This window comes from Hippocampus comes, unplaced genomic scaffold (genome assembly GCF_001891065.2).
Source record: "Hippocampus comes isolate QL1 unplaced genomic scaffold, H_comes_QL1_v1.1 scaffold297, whole genome shotgun sequence".
Lineage (NCBI taxonomy): Eukaryota > Metazoa > Chordata > Actinopteri > Syngnathiformes > Syngnathidae > Hippocampus > Hippocampus comes.
In genome coordinates this window covers 17,529-29,375 of record NW_017805196.1, presented here as the reverse complement: position 1 = coordinate 29,375, position 11,847 = coordinate 17,529, and the positions used below count along the sequence as shown (strand labels likewise).

General features: G+C 42.3%; 1 protein-coding gene and 1 long non-coding RNA gene across 2 annotated transcripts in view; both read right to left on the bottom strand.

Moving 5' to 3' along the window:
- LOC109515137 (uncharacterized) overlaps window positions 1-2,410 on the bottom strand; it is a 14,748-nt gene extending 12,338 nt beyond the window's left edge. Inside the window, exon 1 of the long non-coding RNA XR_002168119.1 lies at window positions 1,628-2,410. This is a non-coding gene — a long non-coding RNA (uncharacterized LOC109515137). The remainder of the gene's footprint in view (window positions 1-1,627) is intronic.
- Window positions 1-11,847, bottom strand: part of nucks1a (nuclear casein kinase and cyclin-dependent kinase substrate 1a) — a gene marked incomplete at its 5' end in the record, with an annotated part of 47,038 nt that overhangs the window by 23,661 nt on the left and 11,530 nt on the right. The window contains one exon of the mRNA XM_019868734.1: window positions 4,292-4,441. Within this exon, the coding sequence (XP_019724293.1) occupies window positions 4,292-4,441 (150 nt within the window). The remainder of the gene's footprint in view (window positions 1-4,291; window positions 4,442-11,847) is intronic.

Below are 11,847 nucleotides of genomic sequence, written 5' to 3'. Positions count from 1 at the left end.
ATTCACTTACGTCGTGTAGATCATGGCATCGAAACGTAGAAGAACTGTAATGACTGGAGCGGAGCGAGTGAAATGCATCCGTTTGAGCAAGGCTGGACACAAAGTTAAAAGCATCCAGCAGACACTTGGAGTCGGAAAGACGCAAAACTACGAAACTTTAAAAAACAAGGCATCGATTCAACTCCTGATGACAAGCCACCATCCAGCGAGGAAGCAATGCAAATGGCAACAAATCCATCAGTATGCACAAGAATTACCAGACATCGGTGATCAACGGGACAGTTACTTGCAACTAGCAACAAAACTGTATGACACGCAGGCAAACATTGTCATAAACCAAAGAATGCATCCAACCAAACAATCCAAAATAGACACACTTTTTTTCCCAAGACAGAAAAAAATAAACATTAAAATACTGTACGTATTTTACTGTTGTGTTTTTTTTTGGATACACCTGTATTGCAGTTTTTGTTATATAAAGTTTTTGGACAGTACATTTTTGTATTTTATTGATTGTGTTGTTACACGTGCATTTTTGTCAACATACTTGCAGGTTCATAAAGGACATGTACCATACAATACAATACAATACATGCTGATTTATATAGCGCTTTCACAACAGCGGCAGCTGTAACAAAGCGCTTAACAAAACAGTTACCATGCTCATTTCCCAAATGAGGAATTTCTGTTATCAGGACAAATTGGACAGCGCAAACACGAGTCCGCACTAGAGAATATTTACTGTATTCATTGATTTCAGAACTTTTGATTTCAGAATTTTTTTTCTACTAAAACATCACAGCCTCATGCCGCTTCATCCCTGCATGTTGAACACTATTCTTTTTCTGAAGTACAAAAAGACCTTGTAAATATTTGAAAGTCGGGCCGCTTGCATTTTCAATTCTGCTCCCTCCACACCTTTGTTTCCTTGTATCTACAGACTTTGAAACCTTGAATTACCCTTTTATCTCTTGATCATATTTAGTTTAGCTTATGTTATTTTCACAAGTCTTAGAAGTTACTGGCATCACAAGGATTGTATTCCACGCTTGCTACGCTAACGACATGGAGAACTATTTTCACAACGTCGGTAGCTTGTAAACCAGGGGTGTCAAACTCATATTTGTCGCGGGACTCTTTGTACTTTCGGCTTTCCTCAGAGGGCCACGAAGACTTTTAAACAAATGTTAAATCAAAGTTACTGTTAAAAAAAAAAAAAAAGATAATGAATTCTCATTAACAGAAAATCTCAACATTCTTACTCATTACACCTGACAATTCGGGTTCGGATTTTAGCAAGGATCATGGCAGTTGAAACATGATTTGCTTCCACGGGCCACATAACATGATGTAGCAGGCCGTATCTGGCCCCCGGAACTTCAGTTTGACACACCCGTGTTACAAAGGCACCGCGCTGTTCTGCATATTAATCGTTTTTCTTCAACTATAACGTTTTATAGATTGAGAGAAGCCAATATTTCAATCATGATTACATTTTGATGAATCGTACCACCCTAGCGTCTATTCTACACATATTTTTGGTATCGGGGCCCCTATACCCATCCCCACCAACCACCCCATGAATAGCAGGGGCAACTGTAGACATACATTTTCATAAAAATAATACCTTGGTTCTAACTGCTGGAGCTTGGTCTCCTCTGAGCTGATGTCCATCTCCTGAACCTTCAGAGAAATGCTCACCACCCCTATGAAAATAGAAACATACATGTCAGAAGCAGCAGATGGGACATGCCATTTCTAAAATTTCAAGGAGCTATTTAGACGAGAAACGAAACCAGAGTCCAAACCTCGCCTTTTTTCCTTTCAGTGATTATGAGGAAGTGTCCTGCCTGAAATATTAAAACATTTAGGATGTTATTCTCCAGAAAACATTTACACTACATATGCTCTTCTGCTTGGAACCATAAATGCATAATTATTAGGTGTAGTTACTTCTTTATTTTAAGGATACGCTTTTTTTATTTCAAAGGAAAGGGATAATGTTGGCAAATATTTACAGATTTTTTTTCTGTCACATGCTATGGTGAAAAGGCGTACGTTTTGACAACTTTTTGGGTGAGAGACAGGAGAACAAGCGTGTAACAAATCTATGAATGTGTGCATGCAGGAAAAATTATGAGTCATACCGTTCAGAATGACAGGAAGTGCTAGCACATTCGTTTGCAGTGGCAGGTCATCGTCGTACTTCTGGTTGAGGTGGGAGATGCTGGAAGTAGGGCTGCAGCAGCTGCCAATCTCGAGGCAAGTGGGTGCTGCGACAGCTGCCGATTTGAGGCAATTTAAGCAGCACCTTCAGCTGCAGCGGTAAAAAGTGCTGCCGCTTCAGCGTGTGGCCGTATTTCTTCGACATTATGTTTGTCAAACATAATAGTATCTATCTATCTATATATATATAGATCTATATATCTATAGATCTATATATATATAGATATATATATAGATATATATCTATATATATATCTATATATATATGGTTCTTTTGCACTGGAACTTCTGGCTAAACTCATGGACCATGTTATTTGCTAAGAATGTCTGTGTAGGGGTATATCTTGTAAATACTAGGGGTGTTCACACGGCACACATTTGCATCGGTGCTGCACCGATATATTTTGTTGCGATATATCTTACACCGGTGTAAATTTTGTGGAGCGTTCACACGTAAACAGCTGCTTACTAAAGAGAATTTTTAAAGGGGAAGTCAACCCACAAATTTTCTTTGCACAAATATGTTCCACGCCACCCTACTAGTCTAAACATGGCAATCTGATAAATATTGGCTCCACTCTCGAAAACAGGTGAGCTGTGCTTCATTATTACCTGAGCATCTGTGATGTCATTTTCAGTTGACAGAAAGTGACACAAGGGCCACCCGAAGAGATGGACAAAAAACAGGTATTTGTTGCTTAACTCATATTCCACAAACACAGTATTAATTCAGAATGCCGTGTTTCGACTAGTGGAAGCGCATAGAATATATTACTGTCGAGAAAATGTTGCGGTTGACTTCCCCTTGAAAGTAACATTTACATACATTCAACAAAGATTGTTGGAGGACGTCTTTGCAATCCAGTGGTTGGAAATCACCGCTCCAGTGCTACCAACACCCTGCGATTGACTGGCCAACAGGTATACCAATCCGAGCTCTCCTGATGTCTATTATAACAGAAGGATACTCGGGAAAATGATCTCTTAATTTTACTTACACCAAACTGTAGGCTTTGAAAACTGTTCAATTGTTTGCTACGGTTAGGTCAACGATGAAAGTCACTTGTATTCTTTTGGCATTTGACTCAGCATGACTCAGCTTTGATCTTAGTTTTACTGTTTGGTGCTTTCTACCATCTTTGTGACTGAATTATTGCTTTATTGTTGTATATATCTTAGTTGTTCCATGTACAGCCCTTTGTATGTAGCGATGGCTGTTTGAAAGTGCTCTATAAATACAATTGAGTTGAGTTGAGAAGCGTGTTAACCCCGGTGCAGCCCCACTTGCGTTCACACGGCAGTTTCTGCGGCCGTGCAATACGGTAGTAGTAATACGGAAATAAAACATGCGCATGCATAAAATGTACTTCGTTTTCCCCACCTTGTTTGTGACATATCGAAAAACCATGGTTTATACCTTTCCGGACAAATCAACGCCATGGTCTATCAGACACCGTAAAAGGATGAGAGAAAGGAAAGATGACGGAAGTACAACAGAGCACGAAAGCAACGCATTCAATACCCGTATGTAATCAACTCTTCTCACACGTCGTCGCGAGTCTACGCCTGTAGTATTCACACGTCCAATTTTATAACGGTGCTGCCCCGCAAACTAGCATTTACTCCAGAGTAAATTTTTAAACCACCTCCTGAGCAGGGTTAAATTTGCTCTGGTTTAAGTTGTTTTCAGAGGCTACACCGGTATAACTTTGTACGTGTGAACGCTTTACGGGGGCAGCCTCGATGCTACACCGGAGTAAAAGTTGCTTTGTGAACACCCCTACTGTTACGCAACACTGGGGTGGCGGGTCAAAACTACTCGCGCACAGATACGTTTTCAGAAATACTGTTGTAGAACTTAAGATTCTTTTGGTTGTTTCACTTTGACGGGTGGGCAGACACTTCAGAGACCCACCTATCAGTTATAAACAGTCAATTTTCCATAACATATCACCCCCAAAAATAAATAAATAAAAATCATTTAAAAAGTTTGGCTGATTGCTTGAATGTTTTTGTATATGTTACATATATGATACACGGCCAAACTGTAATGTACGGTACTTACGATCAAGGTAGGCTTCTTCTTGTTCCTCATGCTCTTCATCCTCACTGCCTCCGTCACCCAGAAGGATCTCCCTTTGTTTTGACACTGCCTTGGAGGCCGCCTGACGTACTGTTCGCTTTCGGCTGAGTTCCTTGTCGTCATCACTGCAATCTGCAAAAATTACACAAAAAAATGATTGGAAAGGCTCTACACTAACTTTGTTGCACCACACAGGATTTGATCACACTCTTTTTTGGCGGGGGGTACAGAATGACCATATTTGCTGATGCCATCTCATTTGATATACTGTACTTTCGTATGATGCAGAGATTGACAGGATATATATATAAATATTTTGCTGTAGTGTGAACTTTGCAACAAAGAGCGGCTAACAAAACAGGTCAATTATTTTAGATAACTTTAAAAAGAAGAAAACCTTGAATTAATTTTACTTGTATTAGTTCAACAAAATACGATGAGGATAAAGTTGGGAATGTTTTTGATCACGTTAAACAATACAGTTTGTACATTTGTAAACACTATAACAATGGACTGGGTCATGAGCACCTCAGTGAATGGGGGTGAGCTGAATGGGACCCTCATGAGGAAAAAGCGGATTAGAAAATCGATGGATGGAAGGATTGATGGACTGGCGCGGTTAAAGTGACGGACTGACATTATACAGTCAAACCTCGGTGTTCGACCATAATCCGTTCCAGAAAGCTGTTCAAAAACCGAATTGTTCGAAAACCGAAACCATGTTTCCCATTAGAATCAATGTAAAACATTTTAATCCGTTCCAAGTCTAGAAAACAACTTTTTTAAAAGGATTTTTTCCAACTATTTTACACCATAAACTGTATACACGTATAATAAGAGAGCAAGTAACAACAAACTACAAACATTTTGTATGTTTTATTTTTACTAATTTTAACAAACATTGACATTGTAACATAAAAATTGAACATCTCTCTCTCTCTCATCGTGACAATTGTAGATTGCATTCTTTTTCACCTTGAATTTATAAACCCTAAAGTAATGGCTGCAACTATGGACACTGTCTGCAATCCTACGCAACGGTACGAGGTAACATCAGTCCATCCATTTTCTGAACTGCTTTGTCCACCCAAGTCCAGTCTCGTCCATATTAAAAGTCTGCTGGGGAAGACATTCCTCGGCCTTGATGAGATTTTCAAACTCAACTTTAAACTTTTCGGCAGCTTCCTTGTCTGAATTGGCTGCCTCCCCATGACGAATCACTTCTTTTCCTCAACTTTTCGAACCATCCTCTGCTTACTTTAAAATCAAACTCCTCAGGAGCAATGCTAGGACTAGGATCCTTTTTTAATCAAATCTCCATACAATTGTCTTGTTTTGCCACAAATCGTATCTTGGCTAAGACTGTCCCCTGCTAGCTGTTTCTCATTTATGAAAATAAGCAAATGTTTCTCCACTTCCTCTAATATTTGTGGCCTTTGTTCATTAAACACATGAGATCCTTTAGCCACATCACTGACTTTATGATGGTCTTTCTTTTTTAGGATGCTGCTGATTTCAGCATGCCGAACTCCTTAGCCAACACAAACACATGCACACCTGATTCATATTTCACGATCAAATCTTCCTCAAATTCAATAGTTTTGCGCACTATTTTCCTCTTTTTTCAGCAGCTTTACTACTTCCACTTGCTTTCTTTGGTGCCATGCAGAAATAACAGTCCAATTTGCGTCGATCTCAACAAACACGTCTGCTTTTTTAAAAATCTTTATTGAACACGTCTCCTCACAATGGACACACAATGGACGCTCTTTTTTTTTTAAATCTTTGAACACGTCTGCTCACAATGGACACTTTCTTTTTTAAAAAAAAATCTTTATTGAACACGTCTGCTCACAACGAAGGCGTCACTTCTTCATCAACCCGAGGAAGCGGGTTGATGAAGAAAACGGGAAGCAGCACTTCCTCGTGTAAGGAAATCGAGTGCCGCATTCAAGTGCGCTCAGTATGGTCGAGAACCAAATTTCGGTTATAATCCAAGGTATAAAAAAACTCGAAATTTTTGGTCGAAAACCAATTTGGTGGAGAACAGAGACGTTCGAAAACTGAGGTTTGACTGTACATGATGATGACGGACAGGCGGCCCAGCCACTGGCAAAGGACAAATGATGGAGCGCCAATGTTTACTCCTCTGTATATTATTACAGATGATTGTAATATTTATTTAAAAATATACTAAGAATTCTTTAAATATACCATGATGTACCTTGCATAACTGCGTGAACCAATATTGCACAATTAGTGTACATTTTCCATTCTTAGGCCCCTATCCCAATAAGCAGTGGACAAATGTGAGTGATTTCAAAGGCAGCGAATATTGTGTTCATCAGGGTTCGCTCAAGGTCGCAAATGTGCACCTGTACTTTGTCACAAGGAAATTTTAAACCTACTCAAAATTTCTTTGCGACAAGGGGAAAAAAAAAAAACCCAAAAAACAATTGGCGAGCGAATATTCGGCAAACAGTTGCGACCTTCAACGAACCCTGACGTGGACATGGATTTTTCTGCCCCCTCAATGGGATACTCTCCTCTCATAACATGCGCTGAATGATATCAGCCAGGGATGGAGTTCGGTCAGCTGCTAAAGTAAAAAATAAATAAATAAAATACCACTTTGTGGAGATGGGGTAAAAGATGAGGAGACAAATGCGAGTCATGTCTCCTTCACTCTCTAGACAAAACATATTGTTTACAGGGTGTCAGGGTTGTTCACTCGGACAGTTGAACAAACAGACTCAGGAAGAGATCGTCTTTTCTGCCGGCAGGAGATGCAGTTTTCTACGAAGCCACTCCATGTGCGCTTCCCACTGACACCTGACCCCTGCAACCTCTGCCGGCCTTTTTATTGATTGTGTATGCAAATTACAAGGGATATACCAGAAAAACACTCTCTTCTTCACGTCACACTTCTCAACCCAGCCCACCGATACGGCCCTCAGAGGCCAAAACATCTCTCGGTACAAACAATGGATACCTTGTTACTTCAATGGGTAGATTTCACATGAACTGAGACACTGTAACAAACCGAAGACATCTTATCATGTTGCCCTCCCGAAGTTGAACCTTCCTGCCGACGTTATCAGTTAATGAGGACTTGGCTTTACTCAGCTCAAGTTGCCCTTCTTCCTGTGTGCTCCACTGTGTATTGCTGTGAAAACATACCGCTCGATGTCGAGCATATACTGAAATGAAAATTTAAAACATGATATTAAGTTCGTCTTTCTCCATCACAGGGTAAGTAAAAGTGCAGGGTCAGGGGGAGTGTCTCACCCTTGTGAGTCACCACACAGGTACCCCCAGAATTCACCATAACAAAGTGCACAATCAAACGGGCAATAACGAACAATGCCAAGAACAGTCAATGCGGTGGAGTGCGGCACAAGTGGCCAAAACGGAGGAAGGGTCAGGGGTCAGGGCTTATTTCGGAGACTACAGAGGGCGGGCGCCACCGCCGTGGTGGTTGGGACAACTGCAGTTGTGCAACGACATCCACATGAGCAGGCTTAAGTCCATCTCTCTTGACCCGATCGGACTTACCTCCAATGTCCAAAAGCTCTGAGCCCCTGCCTCGACCACCCGGAAGGATCCCTCATAGCGGGGCTGTAGCAGGGTTCAATGGCAGATTATGGCATATTTGACTGAAGGTTGGACCGCTGGCACATAAAACAGAAAGGGGACAAAAATGGCGGCAACCCCCTGGAACACATCCCAGTGAGAGGTTGTATACCAGGGGGCTACGGCATCTGGGAGGAGCTCCCGTGAGATATGCAGTGGCTGACCATAAACCATGTAAACCTGCTGTCCAGAACTCTGATGTGAACTGTGGGACCCGATCAGAGGTGAGGTCAGGTGGCAACAAGCAGACATTGCTGTTGACAAGACCACGGTTCCGAGGATTGGACCATGGCAATTGTGTTTGGTTTGTAGTCCATTTAAACAGTGAACAAACAGGAATTGGAAGTGTCAGGTGGCGAGGAAAAGGCCGAGGGTGGCATGGCGTAGTGGTCGTTTCCCAACCCGGAGGTGGTTCGATCCCTGGCCATTGCAACCATGTAGAAGTGTCCTTGAGCAAGATACTGACCCCCCGTTGCTCCTGATGCTGCATCATCAGAAGGTAAATGTGGTAAACAGAGTAAAGCGCTTTGAGTACCCCAGATAGAAAAGTAGAGATGTAACAGCCCATTTACCATCTAGGACCTCCAGCACGTCTGTCGTGAGGACGACTAGAATAGAGGGTGACGGGTGCACCAGCAGAGCTGCGTTGGCCAACGCAGCCTTGTCGGACTTGAAAGCTTGTCCATCCATGGGGAACAGTCCACTTAATCCTTGGACCCTTTTCCCCACAGGCCTTCATACAAGGAAGAGGGCCGACTCCCTGTGGCGTGACATGGTGCCTGAGGAAGGTAAATGCTTGTAAAAGCGAAGTGGCATTTGGCTGCATTGATGATGAAGCCATGCTCGTTGACTCGTCTGTAGAGCACGTGGGGGTCAGGCGTTCCTCTGCATCTGTGCTGGGCACCAGGATTTCATCCAAGTTGACAAAGAAGAAAGGTCTGTCACGCAGTACAGAAGTAATTCCATAGGGTGCTGAACCATCTACACTGCCCCTCCCTTTGAGGCCAATAGGCATCCGCAAGAATTCAAAAAGGATGAAGGGTGTGATGAGAGGCATCTTGGGCACAACCTGCCGGTGTACTGGTATCAGTAGTAATGGGGTGCTCCATGCTGTGCTTAGCCACAGCTGTCGAGAGTGTGGGCTTAGTGAGGTCAGGTAACTCGACAAGCAGGCGTTGATATGGATCCCGAGCAAGCCGTTCTGATGCCTGATAGGAGCTTCCATGTGGTGCTGAGACAGGTTATAGGCCGGTAGTTCGATAGAGGAGTTAGCATCTTTAGCCAGTCGGCATGAATGTCGACCTTGGTGCTGTCCATCTTTTCATCTTAAACCCTCTTGTTTGGATTTCTGCCACTGCTCGTTCTTGTTCTGGGAGGTTGCTGTCAATCAATCACTTTATTTATTCCCAGAGGACAATAACAAGGTGTGGCGGGTAACAGAGCTCCAGTCACAAATAATGCATAAAGCACATTAATTCCAACATAGCATGATTGACGCACTAAGATGGCACCATGCTGGAGAAGTGAGGGATCAGAGTTTAGCAGAAGAATCACTCAAGGAATAAATATGTACTTCCTTCTTTCACTCCCACAACCACATACCGCAGCCCGTGCCCTGAGGGAAGCCACTTAAACAATGTGAAAAGAACATGAGCAGGCTCTCAAAAAAATCCTCTAAGCAAGTTTCATGGCCAGTTGGTTGCACACCGCAGGAAGAGATCCCAGTTGCTGGCTGATGATTTTAGAACATACATTTCTTACTCTGTAAAACCGATTAGTTCTTTGACAGAGACAGGGTAAAACCAACAAACACTCGAAATAACGGCTTGATAAAATGTCATTGTGATGTTTTTACATATATTAAATGTCCTTATTTTCCTTAAAAGACAGTGCCTTTTGATGGCATTTTTTTCCCAAGATCTCGCCAGTATTTGTAAATTCAAGCAGTTCATTAACATGATGGTTCCCAGATATTTATACTTCTGAACCACCTCCACAAGATCACTGAATAATAGCAGAGATACAACTTACAGAGGCCGTGTTTGATGTGGGCCATGACCCAAAGATCGAGCAGACAGCAGGGAAAGTAGGACAGTGTCATCTGCAAACTTAACCAAGTCACTGTTTGGCTAAGTCGATCTACAATCATTCATGTACATAATATCAAAAAGGGGCAATAAAACACATCCCTGGAGAAGGGCAGTGGAGATGTGAGTAACATCTGACACTACACAATACTGTTCAGGAACACTCTATGACCTCCTTGTGAGGAAGCTGACAATCCACAAAACAAGCTGAAGGCCCAAATTGAAGCGTGTGATCAACTCCTCTGCAACGATGTTAGCCTGGACGGTGTTCAAATCAGACAAAAAAATTGGCAAAAAGGAGCCAGACAATTGTGTTTGGAGAATCCAGATATCTGTGGATGGTGACGACAATGAAAATCTTAACATCGTCCACGCCCCTACCAGACCTGTAAGGGAATTGCAGAGTCCAATTTAGAGTTGACAATTCCATTAATAAAGATCTTAATCCTCTCCAGGGTCTTCATCACTAAGGACGTTAAAGACACCCAGTCTCAGTCATTTAAGACCATGCATTCGTCAAACCATTTTTTCACCGGGATTGGTGAGACGGTGTCTCTGCCATCTTCTTTGAAGTTGTGAAAGTTGGAGGCGATTTTGTTTCTGCCATTGGGTGATGGCAACGCAGTGGATTAGTGATCAGCCAAGTATTTCCATAAAGGAGAAGCAGCAGAAGGATCCATATTGTAGAAGAGTAAATTAGAATTGGTAAAGGCTCAAGAAGAGTATATTTGGAGCTCAACGGAAGCGGAAGAGGTCATCATCCTTGATGATGGCAGCAATAAGAGAGAAAAAGGAAAGATGACGTTAAGTGGATGAGCAGCGGTTTGAAAGAGTCAAGTCAAACAAGCCACGTCATAATCCAGAAGTGTCACATAGGAGACTTGTCCCCAAGATTATCAAAGAAAGTAAGTGTTAGGACTTACTTTCTTTGATAATCTCGCTAATTATGCCTCGTCCATTAGTCACTGCATGCCTTTATTATTCTGTACTTAACATCTGTTACCAGCACTAATGTGTGTGTATACATCATACACAGGGTTCCCACTCTTCCACTTGCTTTTTATTTATGGACCTTTTAAAGACTTTTGAGGGCTAATTTTGCCGTTTTTAAGGACTCTTTCTCCATTCAGCAGGGGATTCATGGTGGATTTAATGCTCGCTCAGCAATATGCGGGTTGAACAGAAAGCCACATATCACTGAGATGAGCTGATGTTCAAATCATTGCTGCCAAAGGAAGGGCACATCCTTATTTTTAGGGGCAATCAGCTAACCCTTTAGTTGACATACTGTAGGTCAAATTTTCATTTTCCTACCTGTATAAGACATTGAACACCCCTTTCCCCGACAGTTGGGTACCGGCGGCTGGGTGGGTAAGGTTCCGAGGGTGAGTGGGCCGAAAGGAACGGGCGCCTTACAGGGCGGGATGGGGAGCGGCCGGCCGCGCGATGCGGACAGACTGACCCACCGCGACCTGTCGATCTAGTGTTGTTACCTGAAATGACCCGAAGTGATCACGTGATCATCATCGGAACTGATCGTAGACGGCGGAAAAAGCAGAGCGGGAACTAGGAAGGCATGTTGCTCGACAGCGGGGTTTAAGGGGAAGGGCGCCAGGCGCATTTTCCGACAAAACTATAAATTGGAAGGATGGGGAAAATGACATACACAAATGAAATGAACACCACAGGTTAATTTTTAAGGATTTATGTTGATTTTAGAAGCTTTCCCTGAAATTTAAGGACAATTAAGAAAGTAATTTTACAACTTTTTTTATTGATTTCTATGAACGTGTGTATATATATATATATATATATATA